At 45.7% G+C, this 26,926-nt stretch overlaps 1 protein-coding gene across 2 annotated transcripts in view; it reads left to right on the top strand.

Moving 5' to 3' along the window:
• Window positions 1–26,926, top strand: part of MXI1 (MAX interactor 1, dimerization protein) — a 59,267-nt gene that overhangs the window by 28,727 nt on the left and 3,614 nt on the right. For both annotated transcript variants that reach the window (XM_065638777.1, XM_065638779.1), the window contains exons 3-4: window positions 1,278–1,307; window positions 25,648–25,762. In XM_065638777.1, coding sequence (XP_065494849.1) covers window positions 1,278–1,307; window positions 25,648–25,762 — 145 coding nt within the window. The remainder of the gene's footprint in view (window positions 1–1,277; window positions 1,308–25,647; window positions 25,763–26,926) is intronic.

Genomic DNA, 26,926 nt, shown 5'->3' with positions numbered 1-26,926 from the left:
CCGTTTATTTGTCAACTTCAGTGAGGTTCTAACACCTGTTAAGTGCTCTTCCTCCCTTTTTTTGGAGAAGCATTTAATTATGACAGGGTTTCCCTTGGAGCACATCCTCCATTCGGTTCCCTAATTGTAGAATTCTCTGTGGGATTCTCCAGATGGGGGATAGAGGATAATCTTCTCAGAGCTCCGGAAGAAATGTGATGCCAAATTACAGAAAATAGATCCTTTTTATTAAGCTCTTGGGTTCCTTTTACTCTTATTTTAAGGTGACCTTCTTTTAAAGAGAAATGTTGGCTAAATGGCTATCCTTTTAAAATAATCTTAAAGAATTGTACCTGGTTTACTAGTAACACCATTAGATTAGAAATCCTCAAAGAATTTCAGGTTTTTTTTGCCACTGGTGCTGTCATCACGGAGACAAGGAGAATGAACTTGCCTATTTGCCTTTTGTTTCTAGCTGGTCTCATTTTCAAGCTGCGACCTGTAAATTGGGCAGCGGGCTTGGCAGGGCAGGCAGGTATAAAGACAAAGCCCCCTCCTTTGTCAAGTGGTCACAGTGCCACTTTATGGGTCACTTGCTTTGCTGCAAGCCAGTGCTGTGGCAGTGCTGGTTCAATCCCTGCGGGGTTTCCAGGCATCCTAAAAGTGCTGCTCAGCGCCGCTGATGTTTGCAAACATGGCTATAGTGGTCATCCCGTTTTGTGCTCAAATGCTGGCCGTATCTGGAGTTGCACTAGGTTTGCTAGACCTGGCATGTGACTGCTAAAGGGCTCCGGGGGTTGTCCTTACAGAGCCAGTTCTGCTGGAAGGTCCCCATGTGTTTGATGTGCAGAAGTTAATGCTCCATAAGCTCCTGTGTTAGCAGATGATACTAATATTTTTACAGGGTGGATGGAGAAACTAAAGCAGAAAGAAACATAACTGCAGCCCTCTACCGAGTTGGTGGCAGAGCCAGAAGTGGTCTGGAAGTGGCTGACTCTGGTCCCCTGTTACAAGCATTGTCTCTCTCTGGGATTTTGTGTGCATTTAAGTCTCCAGGGAACGTTTTCCTTAGCACCAGTAAGAGTACCAGCTTTGCACGTAGCAGAGAAATACAGACCTAGGAGGGGAGGAATCTCTTGTTGACAGAGAGGCTGAGGTTGTAGCTATAGATTGTAATGTATGTATTTGCTTGTCTTTACACTGCAATATGCCGCTGGGGATCTGTACAGCTTGCAGCAACTGAACTTTGGTGCTAAGAGGTCAAAAGTGGCTAATCCAAATTTTTGTTTATCTTCCAGGTCTACGCACAACGAACTAGAAAAGAACCGGTAAGTAGCTAATGAGCTGAATTCTAAGAAATGCAAGCCTAGTGAGTGTAATGTGCTTTAACCTTACGCATACAGGTGCCATTTGATCAGCTTAGACAGCTGTGAATGACCATACTGCATCATGTAGTTTTAAAAGTTGGATGGGAGACACAATGAGATCTGAAAAAGAAGCCTTGTTTTTGGTGGTTGTTTTGGTTTGGGGTTTTGTTGTTTTGTTTGGTTTTTTTTTCCTTTCTCTCTCTCTCTCTGAAAAGGCAAGAAGTGACCCAGTTTTGTGACTAATCTGTATGCAGAGTAAATACTGTTCTTCTCCTGACACAGTGAAATCTGATTGGGGCACTTTCCATACATGAGGTTGCTACGGGATCAGGTTTCTTGGGCCCTGGATGATACTTGTTACCATGAACTGAAGGGCAGAGCCCTGTGCTCTGCACCCTCTCCCTCCACCCCTCTGCTGGGCTGTGATAATCTCTGTGGTGCAGAAGAAAATACCATTGTCTGCAGGCTCAGAGGTCTGGCTACCAGTGCTTCTGTGGAGACTCTCTCTTCTAACCTGTTTTAGGATTGCGCCCGTTTATCCTGGAATCTGAAGTTTTAGCAAGCCTTGCAGTTTTGTTACTTGGCGGGCTCTGCTACATGACTCAATCCTTTTGTAACTGGAGTTGAAGTAAGATAAATACTGTTGAGACAAGGGGAGCTAGTTCACACACAGATCAGATTATCGTCTTCCATTCAGGATGCTATAGTTAAGGTTGTGTCAGGGTTTTTATAATAAACTTATCTTGGCTCTTCTGTGGGATTTTAGGAGGGCTGGGGGAGGAGGGGGGGGGTGGTGTCTGTGTTTTTTATGGCTCCTTGAACAAAGGCAGTGCTCTGGCCAGCTGCTCCTGTAAGAAAACCCACAGGGTGGGAAAGCTGAGTCTAAATAGGTTGATTGCCTCCTCTTCCCTCTTAGCAGCCATCATTTAACAAGGAATTGGACCACTGTAAGGATGGCCGAAGACACTGAGAGGCTTCAAGCCAAGTGTGTATTTCCATTCAGACAAGATCTTCCCATGTAGCTTCAAGGGAATCAGAGCTGAGTACCTTGTGCATTGTGTTGCCCTCAGTTTCCCCACATCTGCCTTCCCCAGCAGCAGCAGTGCTGGGAAGCAGCTTGGCCTTTGCATGGTGTGGGTGTTTTCTTCCAGGCTATGCTTCTACCTTCTGATCTTTTTGAGGGTCTACAGAGTTGTCCTGGTCCTGCCTTTCTGGGATGATGCAGGGAGGTTTTTTATTTGGGTTATGTTGTGCTCCTGTCTCCCCCAGGTCTCAACCTTTCTGGTCTCAGGTTAGGCCTTGTTGAGAAATGCTGGGTCATGGGTTTTTCAGTGCTCTCTGCAGTTTTATTTACCAATGAGGGGAAGAAAAAAAAAAAAAAAGACAAGCAGTGCTTGGGTCTGACCCAGAATGGAGGGTGCTTTTTTTCTCCATGACAACAGTAAACCATCACTAATTTTCAATGTGCTTATTTGCATATCTAATTGTTAGTGCAAACACTGCTTGCCCTCAGCACAGCTTTAGAGCAGAGCCGTCTCCATCTTTCCCTACACCAGCCTGGTCCTCTCACATAAGCCAGGTTTGCATGGATCTGTGACTATATTTTTTACCTTTAGGCTTGCGGGACAGGCACTGAAGCTTCAAACTCCCTGTGGATGAGATCTCAGCAGCTGCCATTACATGTTTATTGTCCAGACAAGGGCTGACGAGTGGTAATGGGTTTAGGATACGCCTGATACCAGCTCTCTGTGTGATTCCTTGTCTTTAACTGAGGACAGTAATACTGCCTGTGGTGGGGTTATCAGGAGGATTGACTACTGTCCAGTGCTTTGTTATTTATGTTGCTAGTGAGAGGAATATTATTACCTGTGCTTTACCTTTTGCTACCTTTTTCTGGATGTTGACAAGCTGTTTGCTTTCTACAGAATGTGTTTTCCTATTACCGGTTGGTGTGATACCATCTCTCTCTCTCTTCTTCTCCTCCTGCCTTGGTTATGCTCCCTAGTCCCCACCTGCTCCAGGCTGATGACTTTTAACCATCACCCTTCTCAGCAAGGTCTTTCCTCCAGGGCTTCCCATTGCGAGGCACTGAATTCCAGGTCTGTGACTCAGACACAGTTTTACAAGCCCTTGGTTTTCATCTTTCTGGGAAGAACACGTTTGATCGCGTTTGATGGTCGGTACAGGGGAACTCCTGTATCTGGGATCTTAGGTCAGGAGCCTGCTGCTTCAGATTTGGGATTGTCTGTCCCTTGATGAAGATGCTGTGGCCTGAGCAGCTGCGCACACCTGCAAACCCAGCAGGACCCTGTAGTGGCTACACTGGGCTTGTAGGGTTTCTTACCAACAATCTGGACAGTGAGTTTCACACTGGAAGCATTTACTTTCAAACTCCACAGCAGTGTTTTCTGAGTGAAGGGGATTGCTTCCTGGTTAGATTTTCATCATGCTTTATTTGCTGTGTCGTTAAGTTTGTCAGTGTCTCCAGACTTAACTGTTGCAAAGATAAAAGCCCTGATACTAATGGCTTTGTGGCTGGCAGGTGCTCATTTTCCCTGTTATTTGAGATTATTCCTTTTGAATTTCACTGTTATCTCCATTATTGACACGCACTGTAATTTTCAAAATTGTGCACTATTAGGTCTCTGACTCTGATTTTTCCCTTCTTGTCTGCGAACAGCAGCCTTCTTATGTTCAGTTAAATTTTGTTTTAACCCATTCAACAGTTACACAGTGTTTCTTTCAAGCAGTAGCAAGACAATAGCAGAAAAACAAAATGCTCTCCTCCTCCTTTTTGAGTATGCGGTTTAACTTGGACTCACTTTGCAGAGCTGGTGATCTTTCAATGTATCAGGATTAAGAATCTGGTACTCCTTTGATGTTAAAAAGTAACTAAAAATATATTAAAAAAAATAAAGTGATGTTTTAAGCTCCACTCCTGTTTCTGCTAAGGAGCTGTTTGATTTGGTACCAAATATTACTCGAAGTGACTTCTCTTTCTGCTTTGATTTTATCTGAAAAGATTGAAGGGACATTTATATAAGGGGCTTTGTTTGATTTATAAAGATTAACGTTAATTTATAGTTATTATCTGTCATTAATCCTTATTTTGGAAAATTGTTTGTGTCTTTTTATTTAATGGGTATGTGTTTCAGCTTATCTCTGCCTGGGATGAGTCATAGCTTGCATTTAAACAAGAAACCAGTATTCTGCTTCTCATATGCTGCAAGGCATAACTAAACCAATACTTTTTAGTCCTTTAACACGCCTACCAAAAAACTGATTCATAAGCAGCAACCCGTCATTTTCTAAAAGAAAACATGATAAAGCAAAGGACTTAAAGATTAACTTTGGTAGTGTAATATTTTCTCAAAAGAGAGTAATAAATAAAATTCATGCTTAAGTTAAATGGTGTGTGTTATACAGAAAGCAGAATTAACTGTTGTCTGTGGAGATTTTAGACAGGCGACAGTTTTGGAAGGAGGTGGTCAGTGTGGTATGAAGAGGAGGTACCTGGCACGGAGGCGATTCCTGCTGCTCTGTGAAGGGGCAGTTCTGGTAGACCAGCATGGTGGTGGTGTCTGTCAGAAAGTTTATGTCTCCTGATAGAACAAGGAAGATGTTTATAAAGGTATTGATCAGATTTTTAAAAATATATATATATATAAAATGTCTTTCTGTATGTCCTAGATCGATCTGTTTGGTTTTGGTGATGATTACATTGTAATACAGCAGAAGGAAGGAAGGAAAACAGAACTGAGTAACTGGGTAAGGAATGAGTTATTAGGGCATATTTTTGTTCCAGTAACAGTAATTTAGCTTAAACAAAAGACAGATCTAGGGAAGGAAAGACACCTTGGGAGAATTGCTGAAATCAGAATTTTCTGAAGATCTCACAGAATTTGTGGCTCTGCAAAAACACATTGTTTAAAAAGGGCATAATCTAAAGGAGACAAAACTCCTAAACCAAGTTGCTGAAGAGTTGTGTTTAGTGAAAAAGCACAGAGTGAAGTGTTGCAAGATCCTTTCTCTCTGATACCTTTTGAGATGATCAGAAACACAGTGAAGAAGACACATACATAGCAATGATTCAAGTACCGTGTTTTTTAGCTTTTGTCTTATCAGGATCCCCCTTCTATCTTCTGTGATTCCCCACCCATTCTCTCTTCAACATAACAGGATCTTTACTGCTGTGTTTCTCCAAAACGGTTTCTCACGCAGAGCTGAGTGTTCTGCTGGGCTGCACACTTGAGGTGGCAGATGAGATGATGGAAAAACCCTTCTGAACGTTCAGGATAAAACCATGACCTGGGTCAGTTTGCACTGAAATGTGGGGCCTTCTGGAGGCTCTGCAGCAATTGCACAGTTTGTTTCTCTAGAACGGGGACTTGAGTGTGTCTATTAGCAAAGTGCAAGAGAAGACAGAGGGGAAAACATTTAACATAGGGCATTTAAATGATTCTGGTGCAGGCATGTTGTCTAGGCTGGGAAAGATAGACGGAAGGGAAAAGAAAATGTAGTGAGCCCTGGCTCCTCTGAATAGACATGGGTGATTGTACTTTTGTAGTGCTATATATACTTGCCAAGGCAATCTGATCAGTGTTTGTCTTGAACAAACTAATCAATGTGGTGTTGACTTCAGTGCTATTTATCAGGAGCACTGGAACAAGAAACTAATCCAGTAAATTTCATTTGTTCTCTGGAGTGAGCTTTGTTTTCATGTTAACTTCATGTAGCAAACATTGACAGTACATATTGTTTTCTTCATTAATAAAACTTGGAACCTGTGATGTTCCCTGCAGCAGCCAAGCCACGGCCAATACCGCTGAGCACACTGCTTCCTTGGACACATCCAAAGGTCAGAGCGTGCCCTGATCCAACCTGCTCCTTGTGGGAACTGTAGCTAAACGCTCCTGTCCTGTGGCCAAGATGGAACAAGAGCTGAGGTAGCTGCCTGTCTTCAGCTCTGTTGCTGGGATGACAGATGCCTCTGTTTTCAGCAGGGTCTAACAATTGTCAGCAGAGCTGAAGCCTGTTCTTCTGGTTTAGGAGATCTGTAGAACTATTACACTGCTGTGCTGGTTTTTGCTTGACCTGGAGAGAGCGAAGTCTGCAGCTTGTAGAGTAAGGTTGTCAGTGAGATGTTCTTTCTGGATGCATTTAGGCTCAGTCATTGTCGGTTTAGTATCAGATCTGCCTTTTGCTGTATTCTGGTCATTTCTTTGCATTGCTCCAGGAACTCGCCGGTCAGATGCTGTAAAACTGTGATCTGCTCCCTTTGGCCGACCACCACACTTGCTCATGCAAAGCGCCTCCTTGTGCAGAAGCAGCATTTCAATTCACTTGCAATCAAAAGTCTGTGAAGGCTTTGTTTCATGTTGGCTGGGCAGCAAAGCATTTTGAACCCTGAGTAAACCTGCTGAAAAGAGACGGTTAGTCCCCGTGCCAAAATTTGAAGGAAAAAAAAAAATCCTAATTTTGTTGAAAGTCCTTCAGTACTGCTCATACTGGAATTTCTAGTTTTATATTTTATTCAAAATGATGCAGTGAAGAATGAATGCATGCTTGCTTTCCTTTCTGCTCCCAGATCTCTGCACCTCCCCTATGAATCCAATAGCAGTTGGAGAAGGAAGAGGAAAAAGAACAATACTACTATTTTGGATAAACTGTTGCAAAGCAAAATGTTGTTGTTTCCACAATGTTGTGCAATAAAATCCGTGTTACAAGCCAGTTTCCAGTTTTCAGAAACAGATATTTGTCACCAAACCCTCTCAACTAAGATGCGTTTAAGGGACGCTTGATGATGTGTTTTCTTCCCATAGTGTAGAAAGAAATGTCCGCACAATCTGCTTGGCTTGAGGGCCTGATGCTGAGAATCCTTTCATTGTCTTGCCTCCCAGAAGGGAGACTTTAGAGGAAACCCCCATCTTAGAAAGAAACGTGCTTTGCAGTCAAGTCTCCCTGCCTACTGGCTGAGTTCTTGCTTCAGCATCCTGTACTTAAGACTTCCAGAGTAGTGAATAAAGAGGTATCAAATGGTGTGTTACTGGTTATTTACTGTGTTTGGGGAGCCAGGAGGGGTCTGGTAGCTGCTGTGGGTGTGTAAAGAAAGCAGCTCTCTGTATTTAGGTGGTATCTGATTTGGACTGCATCATCGCCAGCTTTGGTTCTTGAACCGCTTCCCAAACTTGCATCCTCTAATTTCTACTTGGGTGTGTTGCCACAGTTTTCTTTTAGGCTGACCCCTCTACAGTTAGGTATGATTATGGCTGTCCTAAGGAAATTAAAGACTGAGCAAATCTCTTCTGTAATCAGTGAGCTTGGACCAGGGAAGAGTCTGGCCCCAGGTAGGAAGTCAAGCATCCAGCTTTCCTGGCTCAGTTTTCAACCATGTCAGGGCTCTGTACTTGCCGTATCTTTCCCAAATGCATCTCTGGAGACTTTGCAGGCTTTTTTTTTTTTTGGCTTTTTTCTTTCCTGAGGTGGTGTTTGTTGGAGTGCCGAGAGCCAGAAATTCTGATGCAACAACTTTTCTTTTTCAAATGACTAACATTGCTCATGGGCCTTGAAAGCATTACGAGCTAAAAGCCGCTTGGGGAGTTGCTGCCTTAGAGAAGATGAGGTAATAGGAATATAATTTTTGAGACAGATTACGTGTTAACTACAAGTTTCAGGACTTTTTACTCTTGGGGCAGAAGCTGGAGTTGCGTATGCTGATCTGTATCTGGTACGTGTGTTGAGGGTACTGTAGCAACATAGCCCGTGCAGACTTGTGATAACCAAAGTAAATTCAGCGTGGGATAGGAAACATAGGTGGGAAACTTTCTCATTCTCCATTCTATGTGTGGCCCATTTTTACCAAAGTATCACAACTTTGAGAACCTATAACCTTACAATTTGCCAAGGAGGGGTGAGAAGAATCAGACACCCCCATTTAACAAGTGAGGAGCAGAAACTCACAGGGATCCAGTGCCTGAAGTAACGGGCACAATTTTACATCAACCCACTCCTCTGCTTCATTGTTCCACACCTCCAGCCATTTGCTTGCTTTTGCTCTCCTTCACAAAAGTTTCCGCTATCCCACCTCTGTAGCCTTCGAAACTTCTCCCTCACCCGCTGTCAGTGTTGCCCAGGGCCAGGAGGTGCTGCCTGGCGCTGTCTGCCTGCCCTGCACCTCCTCCCATCCGAAAAGAGAAGAGGGGCACAAGGTGAAGGTACCTCTGCTGCTGTGGGCGGCTGGCAGGGCTCAGCACAGGGTGGTCCAGCCCCTTGCTTTGGGAGCTGCGGTGGGCAGCGCAGATGTGTCACAGGCGTTCACAGCCTCGTCTGGGAAATGAAAGCAAAGGGCTTCATCTCAGCAAAGGGCTGTTGCTGTGCTTGTTGCCTGGCTGCAAATGGTGCTGGTCACCCCCAGCAGTTTGCATAGCTGTGGGCAAACAGACCAGACAGGTTTCCTCCCAAACAGTGCGTGTGACAACCATAAAACAATTAAATGGGCAATGTGCAACCAAGGGTCAGGAATTCTCCTCCCATGAAACCATCGGGTAATGTGTGCAGGGCTAAATCAGGCCCGTGGCAGGATGTAGCTGTAATGGTGTCATCTACCTGCCTCCCTTTCTGTGTGTCTTAAGAGCTTGAATTTGTGTAGAAATACAGATCATCTCTGTCTAGCACTCTGTGTTTGCTCTTTGGTAAATGTGTACTGTGCCTTTGCAAAATGAGAGTATCCCCTTTTTCGAAGGTGGCACTTGGATTTGTCAGATGCAGGCTGAATCTCATGTTAAGATTTCGGATTTGCCTGAGTCTAGAGGAGCACTGAGGAATCCCTGGATCCCAGAGCAATAGGATGACTCAGGTCTTCTGCTCAATGGTCCATTAAAAAAATTAAGGGCTGTCTTTTGAGGGTGTCCTTCATGTGTACACTGCTGCCTGAGCATCACTTCCCATTAGCTGTGTAATAAGATTTTCTGTCCCTCTTGCCTGTTAATTATTTACCTTTGAGAGTGCATTAATAAAGCAACATGACTTATTTAGCGAAAAATGAAAAGCTTTCGCAAAGGATGGATGCTTTTTGCACTTTTTTTTTTTTCCCTGGGAGTTTAAGTAGAATACCTTAAGACTGAAAATGAAGAAGGGATTGCTGTGAATGGGAGATTTCACAAATGAGAATGTTCAGCTCTCAGAAAGGGAGGCTGAAACCTCCAGTGGAAACAGGACATGAGCTTGAAATGCAGTGTTCCTTTCATAGAAACAGGCTCTGTGAATGGTATCAGTGGGTTCACGCGTGGTCCAGGCTGATAACAGTTCGTACGCTGAGGGTGTGGTTTTTATCATGGTTGGTAGTAAACAGCTGCACAAAACTTAGTCATGCTTATAAAGTCAAGTGCAACCTGCTATCTCTGAGCTGGCTGGTTGCTGAACTAGGGTGGAATATCTAAAAGCATCTGAATCATTTAGGAGCACAGCACTTAATGACTCTCGAATACTTTCACTTGGGTTCTTGTCGCTCCCCCTGCTTGTCTCTACAGTGCTGTAGTTGTGCCCAGTCACTTGGAGAGCAGTGCCAAGGGTTCCTGCACCAAACAGCTTCCTCTCCAGGACGGTGAGAAATGCAACAACACAAGGACGGCATTTGATAGACACCACTCTTCATGTGAATAAGTGGGTATATTTGTTTGTAGAGAGGAGGCAAAGACCCTTCCACATGAAAGCTGGCAAAGCCACATGCCCATCAGAAGGGATGTGTGGAAAAGAGAAGGAAGTTGATGCCAGGCTTGATTTTGATGCTAATTTCTGCAGGGGTAGATCTCCCTGTGAGCAGCCCAGGAGAGAAAAGGAACAGAACAGAGGGGTTCAGAGGTGAGGTCAGCCCTGAGGAGCTCAGTGTGCCTGTCCCCAGCCTTGAAGTAGAGACTGGTCAGCCAAGAGTGTCTCAGAACGTGAGAATGGTCAGCCGCCAGCACATCCATCTTCTATTGCAGTGTGTTCCTCTGCTATTTCTGCTCAGAGCTGGATTGTGCAGGAGGACTTGCTCTGACTCTCCTAGACTTTGAGGAAGTTCTAGGCAATCTGTCCTCCACCTTTTCCTCCCAGGAGGAACTTTCCAATGCTGCTTAAAGACACAACCTGTTGAAACACTTGGAGTAATTCACTGTAATTTCACATGGCCGAAGTCCAGTCCATAGATGGAAAGTGTTCTGCTCATGCTGAAAACTCAGTGAAATTGTTCAAATGGGTTATTCTGAAAGGGATAACAGTGTTACAGGTTTATTGCAGAAATCAAAGGTTTGGCCTTGTTCCCTGGAGTGGGTTGAGTTGTGGGTTGCCTGGTCAGATTTTGCTCATCTATATTGGAATCTTCCACATAACTCAGAAAATACCATTCGTTAGCTACACTTTGGTAATGTCAAGAAGCTGAATGTGGGGCGGGATCTCGCATTTGCACAGATGCACACAGTTACGTGCAAGCACACACAAAGAGCTCGCTGTTAAAATTGACGTGTCTGTCTCTCTTTAACAGTGGAAGACGGCCCCAGCTGTGTATACAGCTTGGTGTTTCCCTTTGATCTCTGTTTCCAGTGTTTTTCATGGGCTGGATCCTGGTGCTCCTCAGAGCTGGCTGCTCTTTTCCATGTTTGCAGCTGCATAACTGCACACAGAGAAGCTCGCTGGAGTGACTGGACTGTAACTGATTTCAGCAGCTTGGGGTGTGGGTTCCTTTTCCCTGCAGCCCCTCCTGTTTGCTTTGCTCCTCTCCTTGCCAACCCGCAGGGCAGGGGATTGTCTCATTCTGTACTGGAAACTGTGCCCTGCAAACGCCTCAGGATCCTCCCGTTTACTTTGCCTACCTGCTTCCACACGCGTGGCATTGCTGCCCTTTTCCAGCTGCAAGCAGGAGCTACAGCTGCCACTCTGCAGCAGGTCTTTCCCTCTGTCACCAGGGTCATACCTCAGAGAGGCAAAATTCCCCTTTGCTTTCCAGCGACTCGGCACGCTGCCCCTGCAGCTGGCTCGGGCCCTGTGCCGAAAGGAGGGCAAAAATCCTCGCTCTTCAGACTGGAGTGGTGTTTTGTGAAGCTGTCACAGATGGGGCTGAGAGGGGCCTGCAGTGCTTGTTTGGCCTATCCCCTTGCCCCAGGGCAGGGTAAGCTCTGTCTAAACCTTTCCTGACAGTTGCGGATCCAGCTTGGCCTTGAAAACCTTTGACAGCAGGGTTGCCCAGGGAGGCAGTGCAGCCTATTGCCCTGATCAATTGTTGTTACTGCTAGGGAGTTTTTCCTAGAAATGATTTCAGGATTGTTCTAGGGGAGAAAAAAAGCTGTTCAAAGTTGAGCGTCTCTGTGTGTGTCGAGGGGATAGTCCCAAATGCTGAATATAGTCATCAGCTTTCATAGCAAGAATCACTGTTAGACTCTAGAAGTATGTCGAGGAATTCTGGCTGAGATAAGGAAATAGAGGGAGAAAAAAATACTCATCTTTCCTTTTCCCAATGCATGTTTGCTACTTCACCTACCCAGAAAAGCAACTTTGATGCCAGAAGAAGTGGGAAACCGGATGGGAACACTTTGTCTCCGGTGGATATTCTACGTAATATGACCCTCTTAGGAAATGCGCAGGGCCTGTTCTCTGTGGCATGACCTCTTTTAAACTTTTCTTGGCTTGGAAAAGCAGCTTACAGACTTGGTGTTCACTGGAAAAAGCACATATGGGGATGCATTTCAGTGAAGGGATTCCAAAGTGGGAGGAGAAGGGAAATCTTAAATCTAGTGTCATATCCTTTGGGAAAACATATGAATGCCCTCTGCAGTCATGAGCATCTCTTGGAGTTTCTTTGAGTTGTGTTTGTTTTTTTCCTAGTGATCTCTGAGAAAAATTTGTGTGGTGGGGAGATCGTGGAGTGGCAAGGGGGTTGTACTGCGAGCTGGGCACATCATGGATGGTTGGCAGTAGTCGCAGTGCAAAGCTGTTGTACATAAGTAGGGGGCTCCATAAGCCCTCCGGGCTGGCTGGTCTGTGCAGACGGTGCTGCCTTGCATGTCCCATCAGCCATCCAGGGAAAGCAAAGTGCATGACTTTCTTAAAGGCTTTTTTTTTTTTTTTGTCTTTTTGAAGGAGCACTTTTAAAAACTGTTCTGTTATTTAAAGTGAAAAACATGATTGATCTTCCCAGCTCTTGTAATCTCTACTGCAATTCTGGTGATATTCTGTGATTCTTGAATCCCAGCAACTGGAGTTAAGTGTTTCTATCCCTCACATAAAACCAGTTTATGAGCCAGTGTAACCCACGTATTTAAAAAACAGGAAGGAGAAGCAGCATCCTATGTAGGTATTTATGTTTGTTTCTTTAAATCATGTGATGTCTGAGCTACTCTGGTGTATTTTTTTATGGGGCCTAAATCATAATCTTTTGGATGCGTGGGATTTACAGTCAGACATGAGAAACTAAATGTTTTAAAGAAATAAAAGATTTTATGACTGCTTGATTGCAAAGTCAACAATACAGCCTTCATCTTGTCCTGATTCTGACTAAACTACTTAGAACTTTGCTGAAATTCCATGCTGAATTTCTCAGGCAGAGGCAAGAGGAGACCTCAGATAGTTTTTGCTGCATATACGGAGAGATAGATCCATTTTAAGACATGTGGCCATCTTGTACTCTTGGCATTATTAACCAGCAGAGAGAGCTGAATGCATTAGCTTCCCAAAGTGTCCTGCTCTCTGGGCACATCACACACCAGTGTCATTGCTGAGCTACACGAGCACCTGAAAGCCAAGAGCAGATTTAGCTGTGCGGCGCTCCGTGAAGGAATTAGGATTAGCTCCCTGTTGTGGACGAGCGGTGCGTGCTTCAGTTCCTCGGAGGATTTACCTGCGGTCACGCAAGCTGTCTGCGGACAGGAGTCTTACTGAAAGGCCTTGCCTGCTGCATAACCCTCTCCGGGTTCTGCAGAGAGCCCACATGTCGGCTCCCTTTGGTTGCTGCTTTGCCCTTCCTGAAAGCGCGTGCAAACTCTGCAGGCTAGCACAGCACTAGGAAAGTCAAGAAATCTGTGCTTCTGGTTTGCTGTTTGGCTCTCGTGATGAGGAGACCCACTGCAGCCTCTCCCCAGGTGAATGGTTTGCAGTGAAAATTATCTTTTTTTGGTTGTTTTTCTTGTGTGTTTTTTTTTTTTAAATTATTGTTATTTTTAACACTAGTGATTTTTTGAAACCAACAAGGAGCGATCCCAGGATGGGATGCTGTATGGAGAATACCTGACCATGAAGCAGTAATTTTTTTTGCCTAAATTCTTGAGGTACATGCACCCTACAAAACAAGAGGGAAAGAGGGTTGTGACTGTGATTATAACGCAGTGCCACTGCAGGTTTTTCTGTAAGCTCGTGTGGTTGTTTTCTTAATATTGTCGTGTTAGTTTCCATCAAACCAGAGGACTAAGTGTTCCCAGCTCATAATAATAATAATAATATTTCCAAAACAAGCAATGAGCCTTTCAGTGTCTGGTTTGTTCCCAGGTGAGATCCTAACCCTTTTCCTGCTTGGAGAATACAGAGTGAGCGAGCATAAGGCAGCTAATCCTCCCACAAATGTTAGTTTACTCTACTACAGCTGTTCTTGGTTTGGGGGAATTAAAATCCTATCAGTTTGTGGCATTGCTGACCCAGGCAGGGGTTGTAATGATCTTCTCCAGCTGATCAAGGGTTCACTAAGCATGTCCTGTGCTTAATATAATGACTTTTTGAGCCCTGTTGGAAGCACTAGGAGTTTTGTAGTTGAGCTGAAAATAATTGAGCTATTTTCATGTCTTAAGGATACATTTTGTCTTGTATTCTGCACAAGGAGATGATTTCCCAGTGGCCAGCTTCATGCTTCTTCCCTGTGTGAGGTTTGAGCAGTTCTACATCTCTTGGCCTTCACACGAGCCCGGAGGAGAGAAAGAAAATGCAAGGAAGATGTCAAGGGTAGTTAAAGGGAAAGGGCAAGACAGGGGGTTTATTTTTATTTTATTTTTTCCCCTGTAAGTTTACATTGTTTTAATTTGCTAGGGGATAAACCCTGCTCCTCTTTGGAAGAACTCTATTGACAATGAGTTTGTATTAGCACATCACAGCAGTTAAGCAGAAGTAATGCGTGTTTTCACACTGTCTCGTACCTCTTTTCAAAAACTTCTCTTTCCTGGTACCTCTGTATGTGAGATCATGAGGACACGACTCATCTGTTGTCATGGTGCTGGTAGCTGTGCTTCTCTGTTGAGGTTCCCCTGCTGAGTAACATATATAGTTAAGTTGCATTAAAACTGTTTGTCACATAACATTAACAAACTCCTAGACTTTTGAAATAAAGTATTACTGCTCTTTGTGTGCAAAAAATCCATATCCATTATGAAAAATAGCGCTAGGATCTCTTAAATTCTCCTTCCTAGTGTTTTTTTTCCCCAAACATACGTCCGATAGTGACCTTGGCTGGTAATTCCTTCTTCCTGGGAAGTCTGAGATTAAATTTAAAATAATTTTACAAGGTGAAATTACATGCACTGCTTCCTCTGTTCCAGATGTATGCCCTCTGCACCTGAAAGGCGCAGTAGGTATTTGATGACTCCTTAAAGATTTCTGACAGTGTGAAGAGGTATTAGATGAAGAGCACGTGCTTTCCTTCTGGCATGAAAGATTCTGTGTAAACAAGTATTCCAAATGGTCACATTCTAAGAATATTTTTTTTCGTTAGGAATTATCATTTTCTTCCGTGAAGTGAGGAAACTGGAATATAGCTTCAGAAAAGAAATGCGTGGGGTGGAAAAACTCTGTCCTATCTTAATGAACAATGAAAAAATATCTTTCAGTAGCAATAGCTTATCTGTGGATATTAAAAATTATGTTAGTGACAAAAATAGCATACAGTATCTGATCAGAATATATTAATGATATCAGCAACTATTTTAAAAACAGGAATTATGTTTTGGCAAATAGAGTTTGGTAGCATCCTTTAGTCTTTAACCTGTGGACAAATGTCTGTCTTACAAAGCAAGTGCTTCTTTTGACTGGTTAGTGGCATTACTAGTTTGAAACCTGACTATATTTAATAGGCACCAAAGTCCAGGGTCTCTTTCAGTTGTATTCCGAAGAAGCAGAAGCTCTGATTTGAGGTCCTGCCTGTGCCTTTACTGCTGTGACACCCTGTGGGCCCTGGGGAGCTGTTTGCTGTAGCCAGGAGGTCCAGGGACACTGTCCAACTGCCCGTGTCTCAGGTTCTTCCAGTCTCGACGCAGGCAGGTGGCCTTCAAGGCTCTCTGCAGATCCCTGCGAATTCATCTCTCTTCTGATGTGCTCCATCTTTGATTTCTCCTTCAGAGGCTGCAAGGCCTCACCATAACAGCAGTAGATCCAAACTGGAGAGCTCTTTCCTATTGCCTGGCAATTTTAAAGGCAGTTAAGGATTATGGGGTGGGAGCATCCCCACTTCTCGGCATCTGACTGCAGAAACCTTGCAGGAGCCTGAAATACCTCCTCATTTCTTTTCAAAGGCATGGCGCTCAGCTGGGGAACCTCTGAACAGAATAATCAAGAATAGCTGGCGAGTTTGGAAAAATCTTGGCTATCTTTGCCGGTGACCTAATTCTAGCAGTAAAGCTGGAAATCCGTAGGTCGCAACAAAGCAGGTTACGGCCTCCTCCTCGCCGAGGCAGGTTCTGATGAAGGCGCGGTGCTGTGGAGACTGCTGCCAGGCTTGGTGGCTCTGAGCACCCTGCGCATCCCTAGAAGGATGATTATAACGGTATTAGCAAGAACGAGGGCACAGGACACCACTGGCTATTTAAAGACCAAGTCTATTTTTAACCACCTTTTAACAGAGTTTTTATAAGACTGGGCTAGTCGGGGCTTTATAATTAACCAGTCTGGGTTGCACATTGATGTTTACAGCTTGCTTTGCGTATTCCCTGATAGCCAAATGCAGGATCGTAACCATATGTTACAACCAGGGTAGCAAAACTGCGATACCGCTGCATTGGGTAGTGAGCTTGATGGAAAAGTTGGTGCCAAATGATCTTGTGTGAGAGGTACCTGGATGTGACCGTACCGGCGGTAACCAGGCTGTGTTTTTAGGTCAGAAGGAGAATGTGATGTACAGCATTTATGGCCTGTGATGGCTACAGGGTTTAGCACAGTGTTGTAAGCACAGCTTAGCCTGAAAGGGGTTTAGCTGGTAACATCGTGTATTGTGCTACAGTGAGGTTCAGCTAATTATATTCACCAGGGATTAAAATATTTTATGGCTAATGGCCAAGATCAATAATAGTAGATCCTCAATACATAACTTTAGGGGGAGATAAACTTTGATAAATAAGAATAATAGACTCTTCTCCAGAGCATCTGTTGCTATTTGATGTCTCTTAACAACTGTCAAAGTTCCTTTCAACGAAAGGCCGAAAGCCACAGAGGAGCTGGGAGGAGGGAAGAGAAACTGATGAACAGGCACCGAGAGCTTGGTGCTGGATCTGGATGAAAATGAAGGGGCAAAAGAAAATGCCAGACACTGATTGACTCCATTCCTCTGCTGGGCAGGTGGCCACCTACCCTGCCCTCATCACCTCTTCATTGTGAAGCACAGGCTGTTGGATTTGATCTTTCTCTACCGAGTTGAAGCTGCTTGTCTCATTGGTGCCTCTGAAGATCAAAGGGGTTAGGAAAGGATGAGCAGTCATGTTACCAAACAGCTGTGAGTTCTTTCTGGAGGAGGCACTTTCCAGAATGGTATCATTTTTATTACTGTAAGCATCAGTATTCAATTTTTTTGCCATTCCATTAAGCATCCTAGTTTTGGAAGTCGTGGGATTACAGATGGTCTCTCTTTTTTTATTATTTTCTTCTTATTTAAATGAAGTTTCTGTATTCTAGCCCTCTAGTTCAAAGAGAAAAACGTCAAGATATGCAACAAATAGGACCCAAAGGCCCAGAAGTTATTGTGTGAATAAAAAATAGCCCCAGATATATCACATCAGCTTCACAATCATAATGTTGCTTGGGCCTAATTGTTTGGGACCTGCTTGACTTCTGAGTGCAATCACAGGATCCTGCTCAGACCTCAGTGCCTTTGGCAGCTGTGTTCTTGTTCTAAAGAGTTTGCAATACAGTGTCGGAGAGGAGGACAAAAGCAAAAACCTGGGCAGGCTGGAGGCTGATGGCTAGTGGTAGCAGAGCAGAGGACACAGCCCAGCCTTTGCAGTGCTGGTCGGAGTGGAAGGGAAGGTAATAGAGACTCATTGTGAGATGAGAGCGTATTTCCATATTTCACCAAGGGGCTGGAGGCCACCTGATTTCCCCACTCTCTGTCTCTCTCCTCCTCATTTTTGATTTTGGAAAGCCTTGAAGGAATTCATCTGCTTTCAAAATCATAACGAAATTAGGAGAGTCTTCTCAATAACATTTAGTTTTATACTTGGAGGGGTCTCAGGACGGGGAGGGACCTTGACAGCTGTGTGACAGAGGGTGGTGGGGAGAGCATGTCTCCCCCCCGACTGCAGCAGCAGCTGAGAAAGACCCGTATTGGAACCGACCAGTGGTGGCAACAGACCACTTGGCACAAGGTTTGTAGCCTCTGTGTGCTCAGAGCCTGAAGCTCTGCCAAAGCTGAAATCAGTGATGAGTTTTCCCATCTGGGAGAGCAGGGGGGAGAGGTGATTTCTGTGTGCCTGAGGGGTTTGGCCACACGCTGGCTCTGAGGTGTGAGGGGCTGGAGGACAGTCAGGGCAGGGTTGGTAGGACAGCCTCTTCCAAGCTGTACAATGGACACTGCAGGCAGTGTATTTTAAGTTAAAATCCTTGCTTTATGCTTACCTTAAGGCGTGCAGCTTCTGTTGCAGATGTGGAGAAGGGTTTGTGTGCTACAAAACTGGCCATTTTTTCCAAGTATCTCGGTTGTTTGGAAACGTGCTTCCTTTCCCAGTGTGCCTTGTTTCGCTCTTGTGACTGAGGTGGCCTTCGGACAAAACACTGCTATTGCAGGGTGCATCAATACATTGCTGTTTGTATTTCATTTCCACTTATGGGCTTGATTCGGGATGCTGCTTTCTTCACCACTGTACCACCAGTTATCTCCCTGTTACGTAGCTTGTTACCGGGCAGAGGTGCATTGATGTGTGTGACTTTGAAAAGCTGCACTGCCATGTTTTTTTGTTTTTATTGTTCTTACTATTGTTTAATCATAGGTCTATTCATTTATGGTTTTTCATCTGCCCTTGATTTGAGAATACAGTTGGGTTTATGTTCACCTTTAATTTTTGCAGACAGCTCTGGTATGTTTAAGATCAGGCTGAAAATGTTGCCTATATAACTTTTTTGTTCCTTTAAATTCCTACTTATAATATGTTGTCAAGTCTTTTTATTGTGGGTCCTAAATTTTCATTTCTTTTGAACGGCAGACAGGCTTAAAAATGTAAATATCTAAAGGCTTTTTTTTTCAATTACTTTTTCATGGCACATTTTATTCGCATTTGGAATACAAATACTCCTACATACCAGGGAGCCACTAGTAGAGACTGACTGGAAACAAAGAGGCAAATGAGCAAGCATCTCCTTCAACTGGGAGCAAACACAGTAAAATAAATAATCGTGAGAAGAGATCTGATTGAAAATCAGAAAACAGGGGTTGTTCTGGATGATTTCACAGCTCAGGTGGAGAATATTACCTTTTAACTGCATATTTCTGAACCAGATTTCTTTCTCGAGCACGTCTTGTCTCTGGTGTCCAGTGGAACTGGGGTGAGCGGGTGTGAGTGTGTTTATTGCTGGCTGGAGGGGTCGCAGTGTTGTTGCTCCTGGCCGGAGGGATCGCAGCGATGGCTGACGCTCTGCAGCAAAGGAGGCACCGGCTGGTCCCCCAGCACCCAGGTCCTCCTGGTCCTGACCCAGAGCCTTCCTAGAACCTCAGGGGGTGGGTAGTGATGCAGAGAGGGCTGTGCTGGGCATTAGAGACAAGAGTAAGGAGAAAACATCAAGTCTTACGATGGCTGTTAGAGATAAGCACGCCTCTGACCTGGGAGTTGCTTTTAGAAGGAAACAGTGTTTTCCACCATTTTCCCTGCCCTGTGGTTTTTGCATGTGCTTCTCATTACTTTTGTCTCAAAATCATTCTTGTCCGATGAATTATTGATGTGGGGGTCACTTGCATTTCTCCAGGAATTGCTTTCTTTGACCAGTGATCCCTCTTGAATTTTTTAAGCAATCTGTTAGCTCTGAAATCCAAACAAAGTTGGTGGTTTCTAATTTCGGGGTTAAGTTAGACGCAACTTTGAAAAGGTGTAGAGAGAAGAGAAGGAAGGCAGAGGGGAATTATTATAACGTCCTTTTCCATGTTAGAATCTTCCTTCTGCTGGTTCTTTCGGTGGTTCTTGTTTGGTTTAATTTGGTCCTGTCTTTTTTTAACATCTTTTGGAAATCAGCTGCCTGATTTAGCCTTACTGGGACTTGAGCATATTCCTAATGTGGAGCACATGCTTAAATACACTGGTGAATTCAAGCCTTATAGACCTACAGGCACAGTACAAAAATATCTTGGAAATGCTTTTCTTTTCCCTCAGATGGTCCCTTCTTTCCACACACAAAAATCAGAATTCAGCATTTTGAAATGCTGCTGGAGGCGAGATGGTCATTTCCTGCTGGGAGAGAGGTTTGATCTTTTAAAGATGGGCAGAGTGTCTGTGTGTCTGTGTGTCTGTGTTTTGCAGATGTTCAGGCCTTGGTTCAGCAAAGTCGATCCGGAGTATCAGACTAGATAGTGTTGAATCTGGTAAACTTGCTGCTTCAGAGCCGAGTGTGCACGTGTGTGCGACTGACTCCTCAGCAGAGAAAGTTTCTTGTCTCAGTTTCCATTACTTCTGCCCATGGTGGAAGCTGAAAAAAAACCCCCACAAACCCAAAACTTGTCCTAGCAAAAATGCTGCAGTCTCTCCAGGGATATTTACATTCAGGGTGGTTCCCTGATGGTTGTGCCCGCAGCCACAGCAGCAACATCTGCAAGAGGAGGATGGACCCGAGCAGGGGGGTCACCCTTTTTTAGAGGGTGCACAGAAATTTGGCTGAGCCTACCAGGGGTCGGGGGGGTAAATTGCCAGTGGCCTTCCAGCCCTGGGCTGATCCTCACAGGGGGCTCCTCAGGCGTTGAAGGTAGGTGGGTATCTAGCTCCTGTGTAGCCCCTTTGTGACCAGCAAAGCTTGGAGATGCCACCACAGGTCCCTCAGCTCCCTGGGGACTCCCTGGGCAGGGGAGAGGCTGCTGGCTTTGTGCCCAGCTTGCTGTGGGGCAGAGTGGTGCGGTAGGTTGATTCCTACCCAAACCCCTCAAAAATGTCCTCAGAGCAGTGGGGGAAGGAAATGGGAGAATTTTTTTTTGATTTGATTTTTTTTTTTTTAATTTTATTTTGCACCCACACTTTTTTCTGCACTGCAGTTTTGATCCAGACAAAAGAGAGCCCAGTTCCTGCAGTGGGATTTGGGTGCGTGTTGTACAGTGAGACAGCTGGAGCTATGAGCAAAAAGCACGCATAAATAAAGGCTTCCTCCCCAGGCTTTATATAATCAGAGAGGATGATGTCATTGGGAGCTGGAGAGGAGAGCAGGCTGCAAAATTACAGCCCTCTGCAGCCAGGCAGAGCCCAGTGCAAGGAGGGGCTGCACAGACCAAGGGCCGGCTCCTCTCTGAGAAAGGCTCAGGACAGAGGGTCTGGGGGCTCAGGCTTGGAGGGGATGTGGTCTGCCTGTTTAGGGGCTGGTGTACCTTCTCCCACAGCAGCTCCTGGCAGAGAAGAGAGGGCATCCTCGCTCTGCTTGTTCTCCACATCCTTTGCTTCTAGACTTCTGCACAGAGGAGGAAGGAGAAGCAGCAGAGGGGCTCTGTCCTAGCCGGAGTTGCCAGGTGGAACAGGATAAAAGGTTGTCCTCAGCTCTTTGGAACAGAGAAGTTCATGGTAGGCTCTGGTTTTCCAAAGCCTCTTGGGTGCTTTGCTCGTTTTGTGGGCACCCTGGTGCCCCACATGTAAATCTCAAACAGGAGTCTTCCCCCTCATCAAGCTGAGCAGGAGGGGGGCACTGGGCTGGTCTCTTGGGATAAAGGAGCGCCCTCTCCTTTCGAGTCCCCCATGGATTCCTTCTTCAGCACATCCAGCATCTACCATGTGCTCAGGATGCTGCTGTGAGAGCCTGATTTTTTTTCCAAGGCCCCTTAGGCAGGAGAAAGGGCTCTGGCTTCTCCCATCTCCCCTGCAGCTAGTGTGCAAAGGCTTTGGCCTCGGCTGAAACCGGAATTCTCCTTCTGTCATCCTCTGTCTTCCCCGGGATGAAGGCAGCGAGAGGCAGCAGCCCTTCACGCCAAGCCCGAGTTGTCTCTCTGTTATATAACAATATGGGCATTTAGACTTGTTTTTCCAGATATTGGCAGATGTGTCAAATATTGGCATAATCCAGTGGTTTACATGGAAAGCCGTCTGGCTCTGTCTGGAGCCTGTACAGTGCTGGTATTTTCGTTGAATACAAGAGCCTGCAACACTGTCAAAGCCAGTTGCAACAGGGTCCAGGTAAACAAGGGGCAAAGATGTTCACATCATGGCCTGACCCATGGGATTACAGCTGACCGGGTTCAGCTCCAGGACGTGATAAGAAAAATGAACAGGTTTGTGATTGCTTTTCTTTCTGCAATGGTCTTTTAGCTGTTTGCTCTGATGCTTTTGAGCTCTGGAGTCTCATTTCTGAGGTTTACTGAAGCCACCCATCAGTGTGCCAGACCTGGCTATGTGCTCCATGGCTTAGGAACCCATTGTGGCCCACTCGAGGGCTGTTGGAAGTTGATAGAGGTCAGGGACTATGACCAGGTTAGTTTTTAAAAGTAAAAAGGCAAGATATTGAACACTGTGGAGGGGAGAGGGCTAGGGAAGCTGTTTGATTTGATCTCTCCGACGGAAAGCAACATGCTGATGCACCAGGACAGTTTGTGGGCTTGGTTCTCTTTGCTATCCCAGCTGCACCGGGCCAGGGAGCTCCTGGGCAGCTCCACCAGTGTCATCCCAACAGCGGGAGGTGGCTGCTGGGGCCGAAGGTCCGCCTGTCCCTGTGCTCCAAGCCCGGCTCGCTGCTCTGTGCTCATGGAAAGCCCCGTGTGCCGCCCTGGTTAGGCTGTGGTTGGAGATATAAATGCACCTACGTTTGCAGTCGTGTCAAAACTCAGCGCGGCTCAGCTCTGAGTGTGAAACAAGGGGAAAATCCGACAGCAGTGCAAAAGTGATTGCTTTGGTCAAACCTTTTCCAAACCTGCCTTGGCTCAGCCCATGCAGCCTGTCCCTGCAGCGTGCTGGTTGCCTGAGTCGAGCCCTGCGCTGTGGGGAGCTTATCAGCTCATGCTCACCCCCTCCATCACAGGCAGGTGTCGTGTCCCCCCGCCCCGATGCCTGGTGTGCGGGCAGAGGCCATCGCCCGGCTGTGGGCCACCGCCCTTGGCCACTGGCCAGCAGAGCTGCTGGCAGGAGTGGCTTCTCTGAAAACCATCTGGGTGAGCCTGGGGAAACCTTCTGGGCTTTGAGAGCCAATGTGGGGGTTCAGGACTGGGGGAATGTCCCCTCTGGGGCCACAACGTCCTGGAGAAGTAACTTTCTGACAGCTTTTCCAGTGTCCTCGTGGGGACGGGCACTCTGGCTGCTTTGTCCTGTCCCTGCTCTTATCAGGGCCTGCAGAGCACAGCAACTTTCTTTGATCCACCATGGTCCCAGGACACAGTGGGAACTGTCTCAGTGTCCAGGGGTTTATTACATGGCTAGATTTTGCATATAGCGTTCAGATGCTTAACATGGTTGATCTCGTCGGGTCTGCAAATCACCTGGCTTTTGACATGGCAGATCAGTGCCATCCTTTTAACCAGCATCTAGGCAGTCCAGCCACTGCTCGCTCCTGCCCAAAGTTGGTGGCTGGTTCCAGGAATCACAGTTCCTGGTGCAGCATTTTCCCTGGTTCCTAGTAAAACCTCCAATGCCAAGACTCAGCCCAGAGCTCAGGCTGTAGATGCGTTGTCTGTGTCTCTCTGTGTTCAGAAGTGGGCTGTGATTGGCACTTCTTAGGTGTTGATTTAATGAATCTCTTGTTTTCTCTTGCACAAATAATTCAGTTTTCACCATGGGCTGGGAGCTGCCCTTGCCCAGCAGGGCTGAGGTGGGGTCTGTAGTCCCTACCTGTAGCAGGTGCTGTGTAGCAAATCCCCTGTTAGGTGGAACTGGTCCTGCTCCTCACCCCCAGCTCTGTGCACACATCTTTAGCTCTGCTCAAGCTGCATTTTTAACTTGGGCTGATCCCGTCAGTGAAGTGTGTGGCTGGTGCTGTGAAGAGACACGTGCTGCTCTGTGCTGGAGCTTGATGGCTGTGCTCTGACAATTCTGACGTGGTGACTTGTCTCTGTGGCCGTTCAGGAAATCTGTGGCTTAGCCAAAAAAGGGTTCAAAACCAAGAATATCTTTAACCACAAGATCCTCCTCATCCTTCTTTCTCTAGCTGTAAAAAGTCAATGTCAAGAAGTCAGTGTCTGTTCTCCCATGGGATGACATGAACTATAATGCCGGTGTGAACCAGCAACAACTTTTTCGTTGCTGACCTGGCAGGTCATCATGAGACGTTGGGCAAACACCTGTAGTGAGTGCACACAGCTCCTGTTGATCAAGATCTAGATTGAAAATAGCCTTCCAGGTGGAAAAAATCTCCCCGTGTCAGCCATATGGGTTCAATGTCAGTGGGGTTTGCCCTAGAGCAAGCTGATAAGTAAAAGATGAGATTGATGTGATTACTGTTTTTTCAGTTTGATTTTTGGATTATGATTTCCCTTTCCCCACCCTTTGGGTTGTTAATATTTAATGAAAAACACGTGTTCTTTAGGGCGCTTGCTGGTCATATGCAGCCCTGTGGCTGTTCTTGAGACAGAGAGATGGACCCTTTGTAAGGAGATTTATAATAGAAACAGTGAGGAGCTCACAGCTACAGCACCGCTAGTGAACACTCCCCTGCACTGACAGTTCATCAGCAAAACCCCTGACCCTTCCACCCTTAATCATCCTTGCTTGTCACTGACATAATTGCCTGATTACAGACTCCTCTCCCCCACCCCTTTCAAACTGGATGCAATAGTGAATTTGAAAAACAAATGGAAATGAACTGTCCATGCTCTTTTTTTCTTGGTTTTTTTCTCTCCTTTCCCTGCATTGAGATGGATCAGGCTAAGATTCGGTTTCTTTGTGCCTGAGCAAGGGCTGGGATAGGCTTTCAGGACTCTTTTGCCCCAGTGTTTCTTGCCTGTGAATAGTGGAGCTGATGTCATTGTGTTATTGATTGGGATGACAAGTTTGAACATAAATCATTAATGTCTGAGAAAGAGAGAGGGAGGAGAGAAAGGCAACCCACACTTGATAGTTTTCCATAAATCTGCTGTTCGTTCCTGCGTACGTGATACAGAAGAAGAGACAGTGGGAACAGTCTCCTGTGCAGCCTGAGGACGATGTGCTTTGCCATTGCTGCCTGAACCATTTTCCCCAGAACATGTTTCCATATTCTGCAGAAAATGGCTCGAATCATCAGCAGCACTGTTGCGCTTGAGCCTGTCTCTGTAGACGTGAGCCAAGGTCAGAACACTGCCCAGGGGAAGGCCTCGAGTTCTCTTGTTCCCACAGACCTTGCACCCCAGCAGCGTTTCAGACCTGGGCACAAAAAGGAGTAAGAGTGTGGTTCTTGGGCATTACCATCCCTCTGGCGCCTTTAGCTGCCAGCAGGCATTGTTTGGATGGTTTGGGCTGACCATGTTTCTCATTGAGCTTCTTAATTTTGTGCAAAAAGACCGTGCTGAGAACAGTTCATAGCAAATGTCCACGAGCCAGCAGCGCATGAGTGTGCAGGGAGTAGCAGAGATTTGAAACTGCTTTCACAAGAGTTCTTCTCAGCAAAAGAGACAGCAAATAGCTGAGACGGAGGAAACCCAGGAGATACTTGTACCGTTTGCCTGTGCGCCTTGCCCCCGAACAAAGTTCATCCAGATGAGTCAGATTATCAGTTCAGACAGCAAGAAAATAAACAGTGTCTGTCAGAGGTTAGCAATAATCCAAGTATTGGTGAGCTGATGTTTGCAGTGTAAATAGTTGAGTCGCAGCCTGTCCTGGTACCTGTGGGGAATCTTGTGATGTGTGGAAAGTGGGAAATGTGAAAACTGCCTCATAGGAGGGGAGTAGAGAGGAAAATTATATTTCCTTTCTGAAAGCATAGCTCTGATCCTCCTCTTCTCCCCTTGCAGTCGAGCTCACCTCCGCCTGTGTCTAGAACGCTTAAAAGTTCTGATACCACTAGGACCAGACTGCACCAGGCATACCACGCTTGGGCTGCTCAACAAAGCCAAAGCACATATCAAGGTAAGAGCTGCTTTTCCCGGCTGCTTTCGGTCTGGGCTGTTGGGAAAGGCCATTCAGGGGCTCACTCTTGCTGCCTAGAGGTAACACTGCTGAAGGAGACTAACACCTTTAAAAAAAAGAAAAGGGCAAAGCAAGTAAGCCTTGCCCCTTTGGTTAATCAGTTGTCATCACTATAAGCCACATTATTAGAAGAGTTCATCATGAACTCCATTAACTACAGAAATGATTGATTTGGAGAGCAGGGGTCTTGTTCTGTATTGTGATCATTCATTGACAGCTGCATCTTATTAGAGAAAAACATACCTACTGTCGAGTGGCCACATTTTGATGAGAAATACAGCTTTTTTTCTGATGTGGTAGCGAGTTTCCACTGCTGAAGCATTAGCACAAACCACAAGAGCGTGAGACAGGGTTGGCTCGCTGAGGTTTCACGTGCAAACCTGCCAGCTAGCCCAGCGCTCTTCTAGATTCACTTTTGGCAAAGTGAAGCATGAAAAGATAACGCAGCATGGTCAGTAGCTGAAGAGGCTGAAATACTTTGTTGCAGGTCAGAATAGCGGGAGGGAGGCGGGATGGCGAAGGAGAAAAAGCACTGTCAAAGGGACGGAGTTTGCCTGAAATGACTCCTCCTTATGCAATGCGCTTGTCAAAGGAACCAAAGAGCAGCGTCCTGGTAGATTTCCCAGCTGTGATCAAAGAAATCTGTAGTAGCTTATGTAAATCGCTTACTGAATAGAAAACCGTTTCTGAGAAATGCTACTAAACCACGCAGCAAGGAACACGGAACTGCCAGAGCATGTTTTTGTGTTACGGTGGATCATAACAAACTGTGAATTGGTTTGGTTAAGGGAGTTGAGGCCCCTTCATGGACAGATTTGGTAATGCAAGTGGCTGAACTCACGTGGAGTGACCCACAAACTGCTACAATTCAAATTGTTTCCCCTGGAGAGGCTGTCCTCAGAGACTTTTTACACTAATGTGTATGATTTATCAGGACTTGGGAGGTGGAAAAGATGTGAGGAGATGGCATTGTTCTTGAAGACTGCAACGCAGCTCGATTCAGGGCTCTTTTGCAGCTTAAATCCTTCTGGGGCCTGGGAAGATCTAAAAAAAGCAGGTGGCTGGGCAGTGGAGGTGGGACGGAAGGAGAAAAGGGTAAAACTA

The sequence above is a fragment of the Caloenas nicobarica genome, chromosome 7, assembly GCF_036013445.1.
Source record: "Caloenas nicobarica isolate bCalNic1 chromosome 7, bCalNic1.hap1, whole genome shotgun sequence".
In the NCBI taxonomy this organism is placed as follows: domain Eukaryota; kingdom Metazoa; phylum Chordata; class Aves; order Columbiformes; family Columbidae; genus Caloenas; species Caloenas nicobarica.
Note: the sequence above shows the minus strand (reverse complement) of the source record. Positions and strands in the feature narration are given on the sequence as shown.